At 39.2% G+C, this 20,810-nt stretch overlaps 2 protein-coding genes across 3 annotated transcripts in view; one reads left to right on the forward strand and one right to left on the reverse strand.

The window, feature by feature from the left end:
* Nucleotides 1-786, reverse strand: part of WDR3 (WD repeat domain 3) — a 37,515-nt gene extending 36,729 nt beyond the window's left edge. Inside the window, exon 1 of one of the 2 annotated variants that reach the window (XM_082833054.1) lies at nucleotides 770-786. The gene's annotated coding sequence lies outside the window, so the exon portion shown is untranslated. Of the gene's footprint in view, nucleotides 1-434; nucleotides 697-769 lie in introns of those variants that run through there. The other variant, XM_082833053.1, reaches the window with a different exon arrangement.
* Nucleotides 787-955: 169 nt separating this feature from the next.
* GDAP2 (ganglioside induced differentiation associated protein 2) overlaps nucleotides 956-20,810 on the forward strand; it is a 71,070-nt gene continuing 51,215 nt past the window's right edge. The window contains exons 1-3 of the mRNA XM_082856191.1: nucleotides 956-1,102; nucleotides 9,852-10,094; nucleotides 11,034-11,173. Coding sequence (XP_082712317.1) covers nucleotides 9,919-10,094; nucleotides 11,034-11,173 — 316 coding nt within the window. The 5' untranslated portion in view covers nucleotides 956-1,102; nucleotides 9,852-9,918. The remainder of the gene's footprint in view (nucleotides 1,103-9,851; nucleotides 10,095-11,033; nucleotides 11,174-20,810) is intronic.

A 20,810-nucleotide genomic window follows, 5' to 3' on the forward strand; every position in this document is an offset into this window, starting at 1 on the left:
TACCCCAAAACCCTTTAAGAGCTAAACAGTGTGCAGTTCGCAAGAACTCAACCTATCTATTCCTCTTTAGTTCTCGCATAAACTTTTCTGTCAGGCTAGCTGGTTTCCTTCTTTGTCCTGTCACCTGCCTTCTTCAAACTGTTCCTCCCACTTAGAATAACATGCATTCGCCCGTCTACCTAAGTGTTACCCTCTGAGGCCCACTTCCTTTGGGGCTAGTCCAATTCTCGAAGCCTTTTCCATTGCCTCAGAACTTCAACGATCTTCCATACATCTTGGTACTGGTCACTTGTGTCTCACATGCATGTTGTGAATATGACGCTTTTCGGAGAGAGCTCACGCCCTAACCTTCCTCTATGCCCCTGCTTCTTAACCCACAGCCCCCGAAAACATGCTTCTATGATGCGCTGAAAAGCTGGACCGCCGGAACACACCTGTCAGATGTCCCTAAACCAATTCTTCAGTCAGGAGAGGGTGAAGTGGGGGTTCCGCACACCCACCACGCTGCCAGACCATCCTCAGGCGAGCCCTGCAGGCGCCGGGTGAACTAGTTCAACACGGCACGCGCCAGCTTCGGGTGTCCGCGGCCGGCTTCCCAGGGACGGCGGTGGGGCTCCCGCAGTGGCCCAGGTGCCCCTCCACCCTCGAGACCGGCCCCAAATCTCCCTGCCTCGCCCGCTGCTGGCACCAGGAAGGCCTCAGCCTGGACCAAACAAACCCGAGAAGCGGAGCAAAAAGCGTTCGGCCGCCGCGCGCCTACGGTACCTACCTGGGCCTCCACGAGGCTCCGAGCTGATTGGACCCGCCCGTCGAACCCACCCCTTCCGGTTCCGCTCAAGGAGCCTCTTCCGCCCGACGTTCCCTTTGCCTTCTGGGGGAAATGACGTAAGAGCTGGGCTCTGATTGGTGAGCTCCGGCCGGGAGCGGAAGGCGGTGTTTCGCCTGCCAGGGCTCCTGCGGCTGGGCTTTCCAGCCTCCTGCGACTTTGGCTGCTTTACCCGCTGAGCTCCTGGCGAGGCTTGTCAGGGGATGCCGCTCGGCCGCTTTCCACGAGGAACTTAACCCGCCGTGCCTACCTCCCGGATGGGACCGCCGGAATGCTGTGAGAGGCGGGACAGAGGCCGGGAAGGAAGGAGGGGCGGAGCGGGCCGGGGGCGCAGCGGGAGGCGCACGGGACTCGGCCAGGGCTGGGGGTGCGGGCATAGAGGGCTGATTTTGTCAGTTCTCCGCAAAAATGAGCCTGGCGCTCCCCCCTCTGCTGTTGGTCTGGTTCCTCTCGCCCGAGGCGCTGTCGGGGAGAAGTTACCCACCAGAAGATAGAGGATAGGCAGACCCAGGCACAAGGGACAGTGGTGCTCTAGCCCCTGGGGAGGCGCGCGTCCTGGGGTGCAGGAGTCGAGTTTGTGTGGTCGCTCGTGTGGACTGGGTGTTTCACGGACCGAGAGCTGCTCGAATCAGGGCTAGGTAGGCGCTGAGCCCAGGATGCTGAGTTGTCTGGATCTCTGCAGTCCCTGGAGTGACATTGGTCTGGCTTTTGGTTTCCGCTCCTTGGTCGCCGGAGGGGGAAGTGACCAGGGCTGACTCCTCCTTGCTTGGTAATTGAGGCTTTAGGTGCTCTGTCACCAAGTGGGAATTAGCTTTTCTTTCTTGCAGTTTTGTCCGATTTTATTCTTGGGCTGCATAAAAGTGTTTAGAAAGGAGTTCTGATGTCTGTAGCTGTGGAAGATTAAAGCTAACATATAGGTATATAAAAGAAATAAGTCTGTGCCTTCAAGATAGCTGCAGCCAGCTTAGAAAATAGAGTTTTATCTATATTACCTCATTTTCTTCAGGCGTTTCTTGAGTTTTTAAGACATGTTCACCTAGTCTGCCATATTCAAGAAAATGATAAGAGTAGAGAATGGATATGATCAGGCTGTAAATAGATGTAACAGTGTAGGTGTTTGAAACAAGCCTCCGGTGGGTTGGATGAATGAGAAGGGAGGAAATTGTGGCAACAGACTTACTTCAGTTAAGTTTGATGGGGAAGGGAGCATTTAGGTGAGCGTGTATGGCTAATATACGAAAAAATGTGTATATATATATGAGGAAAAAACGTGCTTTAGTACATAGTCTAGATTCCATCTCGGTGACACCCCTTGTATTACCTGATTTTAAGAAAGTTATTTTACAGCTGTATAAACTGTAGATAACTACTGTCAATACTAAATCATTTAATTTGTAGACATGAAAATTCTACATGTCTTTTAGAGGTTGAGTGGAAGTTTTGCCTCACGTACATTCATTTCAGTATTCCTGATCTATTAATGAGCCCAATTTTGGGACTCCCTTTATCAACCATCTGGCTGGTTCCTTTGTGAGTTAAATAAAATCTTGAACCATGTTCACTTCTGTATTAGAATGAGTCATGATTTTATCTTTAAAAAATTAATTTAACATTATTAGATATTATGGGAAAGGACAATCACAAATGGAAAAAATAATTTTGTTTTATTTATTATTATTATATTTTGGCCGCATAGCGTGGATTACCGGATCTTAGTTCCCTGACCGGGGATCGAACCTGCGCCCTCTCCAGTCCTAACCACTGGACTGCCAGGGAATTCCCAGAAAAAATAATTTTAATGAAAGTTGTTGTAAGCATCTTTGATTGAGTGCTAAGATAATGCATCTTATAACTTCCCAATGCACTACTTCAAAAGCATAACCTTAGTTTCTTAAGTTTCAGAATTGCTAAATGTATTAATTTTATAATTGAAACATAGTAAAGTTCTTTTTACTTTTTGGATTCAAAACTTTAACAATAAGTTGTGCCAGTAAAAGCGTTTCAAAGGTGATGATATATCAATAAATAATAGTTAAATTGAGTTCCTGAGAAAGAACCTACCACGTGACAGTCTGTCAGAGCGTAAATAACAACACGGCGTTACTGCAAAACTAGAGAAACACTGACCACGACACAGCACAGCAGACCCAGAACCTGCCACTCACACACATGTAAACCAGTACACAGGAATCATCTTCTTCAGTTTAGACATCGATAGATGAAACATAGTAAAGTTCTTTTAATATGAAGGTGGTACTACTAACTCACCATTAGAGAGAGCATGTGTTTGGCTGGTTTTGAATAATGGTGTTAAATTTGACCTGGGCTATTAATACAACTTAGAAATCTTTTTGTTATACTGTATTTATTGTTGACATATTTGACTGCTTCCATTTGTTTTTCCATCTAAGTAACTTTCTAAAAAGAAAAAGTCATTCTTTCTATTTGCATAGAATGATTCTTAAATATAATAGATTTGGTGTTGGGATAGAGGTATTGTGCGGAAATATCTAAGTACCTTGAAGTTTAAAATATTGAAATACAAAGACATAAAGACATAAAGAATGGTAAACCTATAATTTATACAAAAACAATGAAATAGAGCTGGTAATGAGTGGAGGTCAAAAGCATGGACCAGCTCTCTTTGTACTTTTATCCAGGCCTATCTAATCAATGTAAGCATTTTGAAGAATAAGAAAACAGATTTAAAGTTCTTTTGTCTTTTAAATGATATCATTTTCTCTTTATTCAGACAAAAAATCAAAATTTTTTGAGTCAGTGATCCAAGACGTTCTGCCTGATTCTGCCCTGTCTTGAACAATAAAAGTCTAATCCTTCTAACCAATCCAATTAATCATATAAAGCACTATTTGGAGGACTTCTTAAACTAAAAGATGACAAGATTTTGAGAAAAAAAAAGATGAGCTACAGTGTAATAAGAACTATTATATACTCATTACTAATTTGAATTGTAAAAGATACATAGTGGGTTCTCTTTATCCTCATCTAGGGCGGTACTGAAGATAGCCCTTAAGATAGTATGGCTAAGGAAATAGATCTGATTCTGCAATCATCTGTTCGTTACATGTAAACTTTTAGATCCTGGGACGTAAATGTCTTGCTTCAGGAGCATTTTTACTAAGGTTTTGTGTTTGCTTATGAACCTGTTCAAAATACAGGACTGATCAATTGATTTTCAGTGGAAAGTCCCGCTCCTCTTTAATGTTATCCAAAATTCTGGCTAAAGCTGTAGATTATTGTAGCCTTCCCCTCCTCCTTTCCTTACCCGAGCACTCTGTATTCTATCACTGGGATTCCTAATTTGAGTCTGGGAAACCCCTCAGATTTTTTTCCAGACCTGTGCTTGTATGAGCTCATGTAGTCACAATTTGGGTGATGAAAAGGTCTTTATATTTCATGTAATTCTCCAAGGGGTCTGTGACTCCAAGAATGTTAAGAACCACTGTTCCTTAAGGATCAGGGATCAGATTTTCCTGCCTAGCTTGGCTTTGCTGCTCCATTTGCTTTATTGCCAAGGTGTGTGTGTTGGGGGAGGGGGAGATTTAAATCTGTTTTTGATGAGAAAAATACATTTCTGTTTAGAAATGGAGCTGAAAAAGAATTCATTGTTAAATGCCATGACACTTTCATATAATGCCATTAAATTTGCTCTACAGTAAGAGCTCTGAACATTACCTATTACTCATTTAACACTCAGTATCTTGTGTGTCACAATGACTTTTAAGATCTTGGAAGAAGATCCAACAAACTATACTGACAAGATGTGGTTGGACATATAGGAGAACCACCAGAGTGTACTGTCAAAGAAGATAATAGAGTTTCACGGAGGGAATAATCAATAGTGGATGCGGCTAAAATTTGATTAGCTCTTGGACTTGACATTTGGAGAATTATTGTTGACCTTGAAAAAGCAGTTTTAGTATTGTTATAGAGATGGAAGCAGAACTGCAGTGGGTTGAATAAATGGAGGAAAAGGAAGTAGAGCTGCGAAACAGATTACTCTTAAAGTTAAATGGTGAAAAGAGGAGTTTGTTGGTATTCTGAAGAAATGGGGTAGGGAAAAAATTTGAGAGTAAGAGACTCAGGGGAAGGAGAGATCAGGTGTAGTGAAGGGATACTTGATGTTATTACATTCTCTTAGAGGAAAGCTAGTCAGGTGCAGTAAAATGCTTAAATGAAGGTGATTTGGCAGGCTTAAAAGTGTGGAATATACCCAAAAATCACTTGGAAGTTGGAAAGAGTGAATGAAGATAGAGACTTTTTGAGTTGGAGAGAAGTTAAGATAATTTGAACAATAACTTCTCTTTTCTCAGAGCATCAGGAAAAGAAGGAAGGCAATGTGATATGATGTAATGGAAATGGCACGGGTTTTAGTGCCAGCTGGTCTTTGATTTGGATCTCAAGGTACCACTTACTAGTTCTGTTACCTTGAGCTGATAATTGAACCTCTGGGTCTTGGTGCCCTCACTGTAAAATAAGTGTTCTGATACCTACTTTGCAGGATTATTGTAAGAATTAGAAAGCATATTTGTAACATATCTAATACCCTGTGGTTCACTGTAACTTCCACAGTTGGCCTTCTTTTGTTCCTTTAGTGTCTTAGGCTCTTTCCTGCCTTAAGGCGCCCAGATGTACCTTTCCGCAGCCTGTAAAACTCTTCTACTTTTGGTCTCAACTCTCACTATCTGGAAGAGACATTCTCTGCCTCTTCAATTTAAATAGCTCCCCACTTTTTGGTGTAGGACACTTATCACAGATTTTAACTATGTATGTATTTCTACGATTATATCTTTGTGTGATTTTTGTGGCGCTATCTCTTCCATTAGACAGAGACTCAGCACTTAACAGTGCTTGAATGAATGAATGCCTGGGACATAATAGGCAAATAAGCATTTATTACCTCACAGTTTTTATGGGTCAGGAATTCAAAAGTTGCTTAGTCTTGTGGTTCTGGCTCAGGGTTTCTCATGAGGTTGTGGTCAAGATGTCAGCTGGGGCTGGAGGATCCAAGGTGATTCATTCCCATGTCTGTCAGTTCATGCTGGTTGTTGGCAGGAACTCTCAGTCTCTCCCCACAGGGGCTTTTCCATGAGCTTCATGAGTGTCCCCATGTCACAAGAGCTCACTTCCCCAGAACAAGCAGTCCAAGAGAGCATGGCAGAAGCCACAATATCTTTTATGATCCATCCGTGGAAGTCACACACTGTTATTTCTGCAATATCCAGTTGGGTACACTGGCCAGCCTTATTCATTATGGGAGGCATCTACACAATGGCATTAATATCAGGAGGCAGGTATCATTGAAGGACATCTTGGAGGCTGTTTATCACAGATGCTGTGTGGAATAGCATAGAGTCATCCAAGAATGACTCAAAACAGTTTTCTGTTAGTGTTGATGGAGGGCCAAGCTAACATGGGAAACCATGTATTTGTTTTGACAGCAGAGAGGATAACTTCTGATTTTTTTTTCCCCTACTGGCGCAGGAGCAGATCAGAGAAAACAGATGTAGGCTTGATCTAGGTGTTAGGGATTAACAAGTCATTACAAGAGCAGACATTGAGATAAGTAAGAGTGTATCTTAATTCACCAATTTGTTTTTGGTTTATCTGATGCTCGTTAGAGAGTCTTTGACAGTGAGTGTCTTGGTCTTTGCCACACATGAAAACATCTCTTTATCTCAGCAGTGGTGCAGGTGACTTTCACATTGGCTCTGAGAAAGTTATAACTTTTATTGTGCCTTGCTTGATGCCAGGTGCTCTACTATGCAGTTTTTTTTTTTAAAGATTCTTTTGATATGGACCATTTTTTAAGTCTTTATTGAATTTGTTACAATATTGCTTCTGTTTTATGTTTTTTTTTTTGGTTTTTTGGCCGAGAGGCATGTGGGATCTTAACTCCCCAACCAGGGATCAAACCTGCACCCCCTGCATTGGAAGGCAGAGTCTTAACCACTGGATCACCAGGGAAGTCCCTGCTGTGCAATTTTAATACAGATTATATCATTTAATTCTCACAATAACCATAGTAGTACATTACTCCTATTTTAAAAATAAGAAAACTCTGGTTTAGAGTCAAGGATAATATGACTGTTAGGTGGTAGGTCCTCAACCCAAACTCAGGCCTTCTGATAACGGAACCCAAGCTTTTACCATTCTGCTTCTGCCTCAAAGTGTAATTGCATATGGAACTATTTACCTTAAAATACTAAAGAAACCGGATTCAAAATTGTATGTACCTTATGATTTTACCTATCAAAGAAAAAAGTAGGAACTACTTTTTGGTATCTTTCAAATGTTCTGTAAGTGAGTATTACTTAGAATTGGAAAGAAAAGTTATTTTAAAGAAGTGATTTAGCCCTGTAATTTGACATTCAAGTTTGCAAAATGAAAACTAAGTTTGTTTTTAATGGACTTTTTAATATCATGGTTGAGAAATTTCAGCATGAGTTGTCACCAAAAACCTGTGGATAATTTTTTGAAATTATGAATTTCTGCAGGGTGTCATTCCGCTGAGCTCAAGGCAGTTCAGCCATAGACAGTGAATGTAGCCTTCACTTGTACTCTGTTCAGCTTGTCCAGTTCCAGGCTGAATACTTGTGAACTGATCAACAGGACTTGTGGTTGCCTCTAGTTTCAAAGGCCAATTGGATGGACTAAACACCAACTTCTAGATAAAATTAGTTTATTTATTTCAAAATAATATCAAAGGAGTACTTAGTAACAAATAAGAATAATCCTCTGATACAATTTTATCCTGGTATGATCTACAAGGCCTTTCTGAAATTGTTATATAAATGAGCACATTTCCTACCACACAGTGTTGGTGCAGGAATTAGAATATTGTGTCAAATCCATTGTTCATTCCAATTAGTATCCCATGTCTCTCAGCAAGAAACAGCAAGATATTAGATATAGAAGGGCATGCTTTTTCTCCTTGACTCTTAACAAACATAAGGATCATACAGAAAAGCTTCTCAGGAAGTTCACATACCAGCTGTCATTCCCTAATCATCTCTTTGCTCTAATGTATGTTCAGTGTTACCAGCTATCTCCAATTTACCAAACCGACTAATTAGTTCTTAGTCCTTACTCAGCCTTTCAGTAGCATTTAACCCTAGATGATCCCTCTTGAGCATTCTGTCTAAAGTTACTTTCTTCACTTGGCTTTTAGGGTACCACACTTTCCAGATCTTCCATTCTTATCAATGCTTTTCTATCTCTTTTTTAAACTTTTCCTCTTTCCAGCCTCTAAATTTGGCCTTAGGACTGAGTCCTTGGATCTGTTCTCCATTTGCATTTTCTCTCTTGGTGGTCTTAAATACCATCCATATGCTGAGACTTCCAAATTTATATCTTTAGCCTGACCTCTCCTCTGGGCTCTAGCCTCATGTAGCCAGCCAATTGCATGTTTGATATACATACTTGGGCATATAATGGGCATCTCAAACTAACAAAAGGAAAACATAAGGAAAAAAATACCTTGATTATTACTCCACCTGCAACCTACTCCAGTCTTTTCCTTCTCTATAAGTAGCATTACCATCTATTTAATTGCTCAAGCAGGAAATCTAGGAGTAACCTTTGATTCTGTTCTTTTCCCTCACCCCCTCAGGTGCATTTAGAAAGTCTTGTTGACCCTACCTTCAAAATTCATTCCAATTCTAACCATTCCCCACCACCTTCATCACCATCACCTAGATTACTCCAGTCGTTTTCTACTGGTCTCTGCGTTTACTCTTGCCCCCACTCAGTTTCACTGTAGCTAGAGTAATCTTTTCAAATATTTATATTAAGTCATTATCCTTATAGGGACCCTCTAATAGCTTACCCTCATTTACATTAAGATCTAAACTTCTTATCATGGCTTACAAACTAGATCATCTGGCCTTTCCTTGGCTCACCAACCTCATCACCTGCTACTCATTACCTAGCTCACTGTACTGTAGCCAAACCAGCCTCTACGCTCTTCTGGAATAGACCAAGCTCCTCCCTGCCCTTTTGGCCTTTGTACTTGCCATTCCCTCTGCCTGACGCACCCTCCAGAGCTTCACGTGGCTTGCTCTCTCCCTTTATTTAGCTCTCTGCTCAGATAGAACCTTTTTCTTATGACACTCACTGCCTCCAGTCGTTCTGTTAGATACCTGCTTGCTTGTTTGTTTATCGTTTTTCATCTGCTTTCAAGGAAGCATCAGCTCTCTAAGGGTAGGGACTTGCTCTGTCTTATTCACTGTGTGTCCCCAGTAACTAGAACAATACCTGACACATAATAGCTGCTTATAAAGATTTATTGAATGAACGAATCTACCATTTTACTGAAATAGCTATCTGACTTATTGCCAAATGAAGTATCATGTTAAATTTCCCATGAGTTTCTGTGATTTAACACTACGTGTCTTCCTATCACCCTTCTCTTCTAATTTCTACATTTCTGTACAACCAACCTTATACCACATCGGTGTCTCATATACTGTATTCTATAAATTTTCAAATCCTGTTAATTTTTCCTTTGTATGTTGCCTCACAAATCTATGCCTTCCTCTCCATCTGTTTCTCTACATAGTTCAGACCTTTATCTCTTACTACCTGATTGCAGTAACCTCCCTGCTTCTCATCTTCCGTATTAGACTGAACTTTTTAAGTTCATATTATCTTTGTATCTCTTGCAGCACCTGACACTCCCCCTACCCCGCCAATAGCAGACACTCAATGAATGTTGAATGAATAGTCCTGTGTTTCTGGAAAGTAGAATTGATGGGCTGTGTGATTATTTAAATGACTGTAATTCTTTGAAAATAATTTGTGTTTAAATAATCCCTCTTTCTTCCTGTTTAAAAAAGCCGTAGTAATTCATTGTACGTTTGATTTTTTAATAGACTGTTTAAGTGACTATAATCACACAATGTACTATTGGAGCATTTCACAGCAGAGTTTTGTTTTTTACTCTAATAGAAGTAAAGTAGTACCTGTGCTTCTCTATTAAAATGATTCTTTCTTTTCTCTTAAGCTAAAGTCTACAGTGAATATTGAATTGCTGAGGAATTTGGGAAAAGACAAGCTGAAGTTCCCATTCCATGGATCCCTTGGGTGCACCTTCCCAGTTTGTGGATGTGGATACACTACCAAGCTGGGGCAATTCTTGTGAAGAACAATTAACTACTTCTGATACTGCAGCTGAAACATATCAGGAAGAGACTATTAGATCACCTTTTCTTTACAATAAGGATATCAATGGAAAAGTGGTTCTCTGGTAATTCCTTGGTTAAATCATATCATGATATAATAATACTTTCTCATAATTTCTTCTAATTTCTTTTTTTCATATTTTTTTCTAAACTCTTTTTTGTGAACTCTTGCATTATTGAAATATTACTTTGCATACACATTTACAGCTTTATTGAGACTTAATTAACTTACAATAAACTGCATATATTTAAAGTGTACAGTTTGGTAAATTTTGACATGTATACACCCATGAACCCGTCACCAGAATCAAGATAGTGAATATATTTATCACCCCGGAAGTTTTTTTGTGTCCCTTGGTAATCCCTCTCTCCTGCCCCTCCCTGCCTCAACATCCCCAAGCAATCATTCATCTTTCTGTCACTATAGATTAGTATGCATTTTCTAGAGCTTTATATAAATGGAATCGTGTACTCTTTTTTCAGTCTGGCCTCTTTCATTCAGCACAATTATTTGAAAGTTCGTCTGTGTTGTTGCATGTAGTAGTAGTAGTACATTTCTGTTTTTAAAAAAAGCTTTAGAGATGTAATTCATATACCATACAAATGCACTAGTTTACATTGTACAAGTCAGTGGTTTTTAGTATATTCACAAAATTGTGCAGCCGTCACCAGAGTCAATTTTAGAACATTTTCATCACCCCAAAGTCCTGTTCCCATTAGCTGTCACTCCCCATCTCACACACATCTCTTATGTAAGAAGCAAAGGAATGACATGATGGTTTTGTGGGTTTCAGGGTTACAGCAATTGCATTCAAGATCTATCTGCGATGCCATATTAGCCTTTCTGAATCAGGAACAACTTTTTACTATTGCTTAAGCTTGTGAACTGGTAAAACCAATGTTGTGAAGGGAGTGAAGATAGAATGTTTTGAAACAATTAGAAACTAGCTTTCTTATCTGCCTCCTCTTCCCCACACTTGCTCTTATTTATTTATTTTCCTTAGGAAAGGAGATGTGGCATTACTGAACTGTACAGCTATTGTGAATACCAGCAATGAAAGTCTTACTGATAAGAATCCTGTGTCAGAAAGTATCTTCATGCTTGCAGGGCCTGATTTGAAGGAGGACCTCCAGAAACTTAGAGGTGAGTGAATTTTCTTAGGTATGTTAGTGCTTAGGAAACATTTATTTTGATGTTTGAAGAAGTATATTTTGCGTGTAAGTGAGAAACTAAGTAGATGTAGCTCTTTTGTTGTTGTTAAAACTGAATAAATACAGCCTTTGAAAAACCTATGATGTGTTAGAAGCTGAGTGCTGAGACTTTTCAAAACCCCTCTGTCGTGTACCTGAATTTTAAAATGACAGTCATCATAGCCAGTTAGATTTTTGGTAACATTTTCTTGGCTGTATAATGTCTTGCACCGATGAGCCTTATAAAACAACTATTCTGTATCTAAACTGAAAATTTTTTATTGAGTTTTGATATTGACAGAATTTTTTTATATACCTCCTGGACATAGAGTGTCACACTTCTGAAATGAAATTGACTTACTGGTGAAAACCAAGTGTGTTCTGGGTTAATTCTGTACTTTCTTTTTTTTTTTTTTAAACCAGTACATTCTTCTTCTGGGAATATTTCTTTGGAATTGGAGACAGGAGGAGTCCTGTTTGTTCAGAATCTTGTTTACCTTATTTGCATTTATTTTCTTAACTTACCGATCTCACAACTTTTTGTTATTATTATTTGTGTGTAAAGGGAATATTGTGAAATTCAATTATCCCATTTTATAAAAAATATTTTTGAAATACAGCAATTTTTCTTAAAATGTAAACAGCAAATCCCACCTATATAAAAAAATCTTCGTTTCTTAGACTTCTACAAACAATTAGTTTTTAACCTAATAAAGATATTAGAATTTGAACAGGATCATTTATAATGCTGACCATGAAAGAAGAGATAAAGAGAGAAGAATTGTTTATCTGATCAAGAAACTGAACTTTGTGAGGGTAGATGTGGGAAAAAGCCCTCAGTTTAACTAAAAACATGATGCCATGAAGAATATGTAGAAATTATAATGTGTATTAGAGATAATACTGAGAAGTTCTTTGATATAAGTAACAGAGAAACTGGTCTGGAAAAATTCCTAATGAGCGCACACGCTCACTTACACCTTAGAGCTGGACTTATGAATTAAAAAAATATAAAATTTAAGTATATAAAATAAAAACTCAATTTTTAGCAGCATATGTTTGGAGGGTCTCCAAGCTGGGGTTCATATTATAACTCTGTCCTTTACTAACTGTGTTACTTAGGACCAGTTACTTCACCTCTGAGCCTGAGTTTCCTTATCTCTAAAATGGGGATGATAATAGTCCCTATCTTAGTTCCTGACACATAACAAGAGCTCAATGAGTATTTGAGGATGGAAAAAACTAATTTCATGAAGAATAAATTAAATAGTGGACATTAAGTGCTAGGCACATCCTCAGTGTTCAGTGTTATTGCTGGTGCTGGTTACACTCCTCAGTTGTATTGCTTAATGAACCAGTGCCACCCTGAAGAGAGATTATTAAGGATGCACTGAAGGGCTGAGTACTTAATTCTGTCCTCTTTTTACATGCTTAACAACAACTTAGTAAATGATTACAAAGTATGACTTACCAAATTTGTAGATGATAAAAAGCTGGGAGGATTTATAGGAGACATTGGATGATAGACTAAAAATTTTGAAATATCCGAACCGACTGGAAGTATGAGCCAAAGAAACGAAAAAATCAACAAGGATGAATATAAAGGTCTTGCAGTAAGTTGAAAACATTAATTACCCAAGTTCAGGATGGGGAAGCCCAGTCTGACAACACTTTTTATATAAGAATTTGCTTTCTCAGTAAAATGGCATTATCATCTCCACCATTTTTCATGCAAAAAAACTTTAGCATTAACACTTTCCTCTTCCTTATTCCCCACATAAAGTCTGTCATCAAGCCCTAAATAGATCTTGAATCTCTCTGTATTACCACCACCTCCAGCCTAGCTTGTGCTGCGTCATCCCCTGCCTGGACTACAGCCATTGCCTCCCTCCCAATTGGTCTCCTACAACCATTCTTTACTTGAATCTGTTTTCCACACGTAGTAAGTATTTGCTTTTTAAACTGTAAATCCCTTCTCATTACTCCCCTGCTTCAAACCATTTAGTGGCCTCTCATTACACTTTAAGTCCTAACTCCTTAAACTGTTCTCCAAGTTCTTGCAAGATCTCACTCACTTACTTCCAGGTCCCCTTTTACCTTCCTCAATGTACTTGAACCAGACTGATCTCTCATTGCCTTGTCATCCAGCTCCTTTTCAATTTTGCATGTGCTGTTGTTCTTTCTCTCAATTCTTAACTCTTAATCTTAAGTCTTTGCTTATATCTCTTCCTCAAAGCACTACTTCCTTTTACTTCAGAATCGCTCATGGTATATGCTCCCAACCTGTGGTACTTCTCTTTGGTGCTCTTAGCACAATTGTAATTTTGTAAATTGTTTATATAATTATTATGTCCCCATTAAACTTTGAACTCCTTGAGGACAGGAACCATATGTCTTATTGGCCTCCATGTTCCCAGTACCAAGTATAGTAAAGGCATCCTTTCAGTAGCTGATAAATGAATGAATAGAAGTTCCCTGGGATTTTAACTGACTAGACTCCGAGATGATAATGCATCATTTCTACTGAAAACACTAACAGTATCAGATGCATCATTGCACAACATCACAAGTGAAGGTTTGTAATCAGCTTAAAATAAACTGTTATATTTATAAGATGTTTAATGTAAACCTCATGGTAACCACAAAGAATAAAACCTATGATAGATACAAAAAAGATAAAGAGAAAGAAGTTAAAGCATACCAGTTAAAAAAAAAATTAAAGTAAGACAGCAAGAGAGGAACAAAGGATAGGAGACTTAAAAAATACTCAGAAAACAATTAACAAAATGTCAGTAATTACCTCTTAATAATTATTTTAAATGCTAAAGGACTAAATTCTCCAACCGAAAGACACAGAGGGGATGAAGGATAAAAAAAAAAAGAAAAAGAATCCAACAATATGCTGCCTACAAGAGACTCACTTTAGCTTTAATGACACATACAGGCTGGAAGTGAATGGATAAAAAAAGATATTCCATGCAAATGGAAACCAAAAGAGAGTAAGAGTGGCTATACTTACATCAGATAAAATAGACTTTCAGTCAGAATTGGTCACAAGAGACAGAGGTCACTATATGGTCTAGGGGTCAATTCATCAAGAGAATATAACAATTGTAAATATATGTGCACCCAACATTGAAGCACCTAAGTATTTAAGGCAAATATTAATAGAACTGAATGGAGAAATAGATGGAAATACAGTAATAATTAGGGACCTCAATACCCCACTATAAATATTGGATAGATCATCCAGACAGAAAATTAGTAAGGAAACAGAAGGCCTGAATAACACTATGGTCCAAATGAACCTAAGACATATACAGAATATTCCATCCAACAGCGCCAGAATATACATTCTTCTCAAGCATACATGGGACATTCTCCATGATAAATCATATTGGGCCAGAAAGCAAATCTTATCAAATTTAAGAAGACTGAGGTCATGTCAGGAATCTTTTCTAACCACAGTTGTGTGAAACTAGAAATCAATAACAAAAAGAAAATGAAAAAAAATCACAAATATGTGGAAATTTAACAGTATGCTCCTGAAAAACCATTGGATCAAAGAAGAAATCAGAAGGGAAATCAGAAATTATCTTGAGACAATGAAAAGGAAAATACAACATGCAAAACTTATGGGATGTAAAAAAAAAATGTTTTAAACCAGTTCTAAGAGAAATTTATATCACTAAATGCCTACATTAGAAGAAAAGAACAGTTCAAACAACCTAATTTTAAACCTCAAGGAGTTAGGAAAAAAAGGTCAATCTAAGCCTATAGTTAGCAGAGGGAAGGAAATAGTAAATATTAGAGCAGAAATAAAAGAAATAGAAACTAGAAAGACAATAGGAAAAAAGCAACAAAAAGAGTTGGCTTTTAAAGAAGAGAGACAAATGTTTAGCTAGACTAACCATGGGGAAATAAAGGACTCAAAATTCTAAATGAAAGTGGAGATATTACAGCTAACACCATAGAAAGACAAAACATTATAAGAGACTACTATGAACAATTATTTGCCAACATATTGGATAACCTAGAAGAAACAGATAACTTCCTAGCAAACATGCAACCTAACAAGACTGAACCATGATGGAACAGAAAATCTGAACAGACGAAAGGAGTAAGGAGACTTGAATCAACAATCAAAAACTTTCCAACAAAAATAAGCCCACAACCTGATGGCTTCCCCGGTGTATTCTACCATACATATACATATAGAGAAGAATTAATACCAATTCTTCTCAATTTCTTCTGTGAAAAAGTTGAAGAGGAGTGAACGCTTCCAAATTCATTTGACAGGGACAGCATTACCCTGATACCAAAGCCAGATAAGGATGGTACAAGAAGAGAGATTGAAGATGGCAGAGGAGTAAGTGGACATGGAGTTCATCTCTCTCTACAGATGCATCAGGAATACATCTGTAGATGCAACAGTTCTCACAGAACACTGGCTGAAAACTAGCAGAAGACCTTGGACACCGGAAAGGACTATAAAGATCCCTGCATAACTGTGTAGGATGGAAAAAAGAAGGGAGAAGGAGAAGGAGAGGAAGTAGGACAGGACCTGCACTCTGGGTCAGGGGAGCTGAAGGAGAGGAAGTAGGACAGGACCTGCACTCTGGGTCAGGGGAGCTGAAGCAGAGGAGAGATGCCCGAATTCGGGGAAACGCCTCTCCGACGGGGAAATCGATTGGGACAGAAGGGCAGCATTTGAGGATGTCAGAAGAAGGTGAAGCGGCCAGTCTGTGGCAGACGAGACAGAGTGAGAAGTACACAGATGGTCCATACCTCAGCCCTATGTGCCCCGGACTGGGACGTGTATTCACAGGTGTGCAAGGGGGCTGGGAGCTGGTGCATGGGGATTGGAGAACAGGCCCAGAGTGAGAACTGCTGTGGGCTGTGGGGAGACGGACTGAGGGGACAGGAGGGAGGAAATCTGCAGCAGGGAATGCCTGTGGAGGAAGACTGGACTGCCATGGAAGCAGGGCGCTATTGCTGAGTCACAAGAGGGGGGAGGAGCCACCATTGTAACCTCTCTCTCGCTACATGCCAGTGCCTGCTGACGACAATAAAAGAAGCCCCCTCAAGGCTGGCTCTGTGCGCTGGCTGCCGAGCAATAAACAAAGCCCCATGAGGGCTGGCCCTCACGTGCTGGCTGCAGGGCAAAAAAACCCTCTCAGGGCTGGCCCTTGCACACCTGCTGCCGGGTGCCAGAAAAACCCTGGCCAGGGCTGGCCCTCATGTGCCTTATGCCAGGCACCAGAAAAGGCCCTCGCTACGACCATATCTCTTATGCCTGTGGCTGGCAGCTTCCCTGTGCATTTGGGGCTGTAAGGGCTCCCATGATCCAAGCAGTCATACCACCTCTGCACCTGGTCCTCACGGGGGCAGACCCTAGAGCTCCAAGGCAGCCTCAGGACCAGACTCCTGTGGGTGGACCATGCGCAGAGGTGGGAATGAAACCAGAGCTGAACCCCTGGGACGGGGTGACTAAGGAAGATCAAAAATCCTTCCATCAGCTGTACAAGCTGCAGACTAAATCCCTGCAATCAGCTAGGTAGATCCTCCATCTAAGGAATATCTGAGTAGACAATGAGTGTTCCCACAAATGAAAATGGTCTAGCTCTGGCAGCTGTGGACGTTGGGGGCAGCACATGCAGGAATTGGGCAAGGTCAGAGTCTGAGTGGTGCCCACAGGGCCCTCAGAAGGTCTAGAGACCAGCCCAGAGGCAGAGGAGAGCCTCTTGGGGAGGCGGAGGTGGGCTCTAGCTCACAGCATATGCAAGGACACTTACAGCAGAGATGCCAGGGACACATAATTATTGCTATTAATTTCATTATGTTTTGATTCATTCTGTTCTTGGTTCTAGCTTTTTTTTTTGTTTTTTTTTTGGTTTTAGGTTTTTTTTGGGTTTTTTTTGTTTTTTACTCTTTTGGGATCTCCATGTTTTATAACATATTTTTACTTTCTATTTTTTTTATACATTTCTGTTTTTACTTTTCTGTGTTCTTTTCCCTAATTTTTTTCCTTTTTCTTTTTTTAATGTATATATTTCTGTTTCTACTTTGCTTTTCTGTTGTCTGTGTTTTTCCCCTTTTTATTTTATTGTTAGTTTTTTAATCATTTTTATAAGTTCTGTTTCCTTGCTTTATTCTTTAGTGGTCACACTGTTTTGGTTTTGTTTTTAGGTTATGTGTTTTTGTTCATTTTAATCCTAATTGTTTGATTTCATTTTTGAGTTCTTCTGTTTGTCTGGTTGTTCTGTTTTTGTTTCTTTTATGTGTGTTTGTGTTCCTTGTTTCTCTTTTTGCTTGATTTTGTTTTTACCATTTCTCCAGGGTTTTGTTTGTCTTTTTTTCTAAAATATACTTTCTATTTTTTTTATATTTGTTTCTACATTGCTTTTCTGTTGTTCTGTCATCTTTCCCCTTTCTCTTTTTCTTTTTCTTTTTTTATATCATTTTTGTCAGTTCTGTTTCTTTGCTTCATTCTTCAGTTGGCACTCTGCTTTGGTTTTGTTTCTTGGTTTTTGTCACCTTTCTTCTTAATTGTTTGATTTCATTCTTGGGTTCTTTTGTTTGTCTGGTTGTTCTCTTGCTATTTGATTTATTTGGTTCTATTTTTCTTTCTTTTGTGTGTGTGTGTGCTTCCTTGTTTCTGTTTCTGATTGTTTGATTTTAATTTATAGCATTTGTCTGGGGTTTTGTTAGTTTTTTTTTTTTTTATCCCCTTTATTGCCAGGATGAGCAACTTGTGGGGTCTTGGTCCCTCGACCAGAAGTTGGGCCAGAGGCTCTGGAGTGGGAGCACTGAGTCCAGGGTGCTGGAACACTACAGAATTCCCAGCTCCAAGGAAGATTAATCACTGAGAGATGTCACGGAAGCCTCCATTTGAATCCAAGACCCATCTCCACCCAACTGCCAGTAGCTCCCAGCTGCTCACAGCAAACAACAAACAAGACAGGAACACAAACCCACCCATCAGCACACAGACTACCTAAACTCATACTAAGCTCACAGACACCCCAAAACACACCACCTGACCTGGCCTTGCTCATCAGTGGAAAAAAGACTCAGCTCCACCCACCAGAGTGCAGGCATCAGTCCCTCCTATCAGGAAGCCTACACAAGACACTGGACCAACCTTAACCACTAGTGGCAGAGAACAGAAGCAGGAGGAACTATGATCCTGCAGACTCGGGAAAGGAGACCTCAAACACTGTAAATTAGGTAAAATGAGAACACAGAGAAATATCTTACAGGTAAAGAAGCAAGGTAAAAGCCCACAAGACCAAATAAATAAAGAGGAAATAGGCAAACTACCTGAAAAAGAATTCAGAGTAATGGTAGTAAAGATGATCCACAATCTAGAAAATAGAATAGAGAAAATACAAGAAACATTTAACAAGGACCTAGGAGAACTAAAGAGCAAACAAACAGTAATGAACAACACAATAACTGAAATTAAAAATACTCTAGAAGGAATCAATAGCAAAATAAATGAGGCAGAAGAACAGATAAGTGAGCTGGAAGATAGAATGGTGGAGACAACTGCCACAGAGCAGATTAAGAAAAAAGAATGAAAATGGAGGACAGTCTCAGAGACATCTGGGACAACATTAAGCACACCAACATTCGAATTATAGGTGTCCCAGTAGAAAAAGAAAAAAAGAAAGAGTCTGAGAAAATATTTGAAGAGATTAGAGTTGCAAACTTCCCCAACATAGGAAAAGAAGTAGTAGGTCAAGTCCAGGAAGCACAGAGAGTCCCATACAGGATAAACCCAAGGAGAAACATGTCAAGACACGTATTAATCAAACTAACAAAGAGGAAACCCAAAGAAAAAATATTAAAAGCATCAAGGGAAAAGCAGCAAATAACATACACGGGAATCCCCATAAGGTTAACAGCTGATCTTTCAGCAGAAACTCTACAGACCAGAAGGGAGTGGCAAGATATATTTATAGTAATGAAAGGGAAAAACCTACAGCCAAGATTACCCAGCAAGGATCTCATTCAGATTGAACAGATAAGTTAAAACCTTTACAGACAAGGAAAAGTTAAAAGAATTCAGCATCACCAAACCAGCTTTACAATAAATGCTAAAGGAACTTCTCTAGGCAGGAAATACAAGAGAAGGAAAAGTCTTAACACAAACAAACCCAAAACAATTAAGAAAATGGAAATAGGAACATACATATCGATAATTACCTTAAATGTAAATGGATTAAATGCCCCAAACAAAAGACACAGACTGGCTGAATGGATACAAAAACAAGATCCATATATATGCTGTCTACAAGAGACCCACTTCACACCTAGGGACACATAAAGACTGAAAGTGAAGTTATGGAAAAAGATATTCTGTGCAAATGGAAGTCAAAAGAGAGCTGGAATAATAATACTCATATTAGAAAAAATAGACTTTAAAATAAAGACTACTACAAGAGACCAGGAAGGACAATGATCAAGGGATCAATCCAAGAAGATATAACAATTGTAAATATCTATGCACCCAGCATAGGAGCACCTCAATCCATAAGGCAAATGCTAACAGCCATAAAAGGGGAAATCAACAGTAACACAATAATAGTAGGTGACTTTAACACCCCACTTACACCCATGGACTCATCATCCAAACAGAAAATAAATAAGGAAATGCAAGCTCTAAATGACACATTAGACCAGATGGACTTAATTTGATATTTATAGGACATTCCATCCAAAACCAATATAATATGCTTTCTTCTCAAGTAGACACAGAACATTCTCCAAGATAGATCACATCTTTGGTCACAAATCAAGCCTTGGTAAATTGAAGAATATTGAAATATCAAGCATCTTTTCCAACCACAATGCTGTGAGACTAGATATCAATTACAGGAAAAAAACCGTAAAAAATACAAACACATGGAGGCTAGACAATAAGCTACTAGACAACCAAGAGATCACTGAAGAAGTCAAAGAGGAAATTAAAAAATACCTAGAAACAAATGACAATGAAAACATGACGACTCAAAACCTATGGGATGCAGCAAAAGCAGTTCTAAGAGGGAAGTTTACAGCAATACAATCCTACCTCAAAAAACAAGAAAAATCTCAAATAACTTAACCTAAAGCAGTTAGAGAAAGAAGAACAAAAAAACCCCAAATTTAGCAGAAGGAGAGAAATCATACAGATCAGATCAGAAATAAATGAAAAAGAAATGAAGGAAACAGTAGCAAAGATCAATGAAACTAAAAGCTGGTTCTTTGAGAAGGTAAACAAAATTGATAAACCATTAGCCAGACTCATCAGGAGAAAAAAGGGAGAAGACTCAAATCAACAGAATTAGAAATGAAAAAGGAGAAGTAATAGTGACACTGCAGAAATACAAAGATCATGAGAGACTACTACAGTCAACTATATGCCAATAAAATGGGCAACCTGGAGGAAATGGACAAATTCTTAGAAAAGTGTAACCTTCAAGACTGATCCAGGAAGAAATAGAAACCATGAACAGACCAATCACAAGCACTAAAATTGAAACTGTGATTAAAAATCTTCCAATAAACAAAAGCCCAGGACCAGATGGCTTCACAGGTGAATT

This window comes from Leucopleurus acutus (genome assembly GCF_964270905.1).
Source record: "Leucopleurus acutus genome assembly, chromosome: 2".
NCBI lineage: Eukaryota > Metazoa > Chordata > Mammalia > Artiodactyla > Delphinidae > Leucopleurus > Leucopleurus acutus.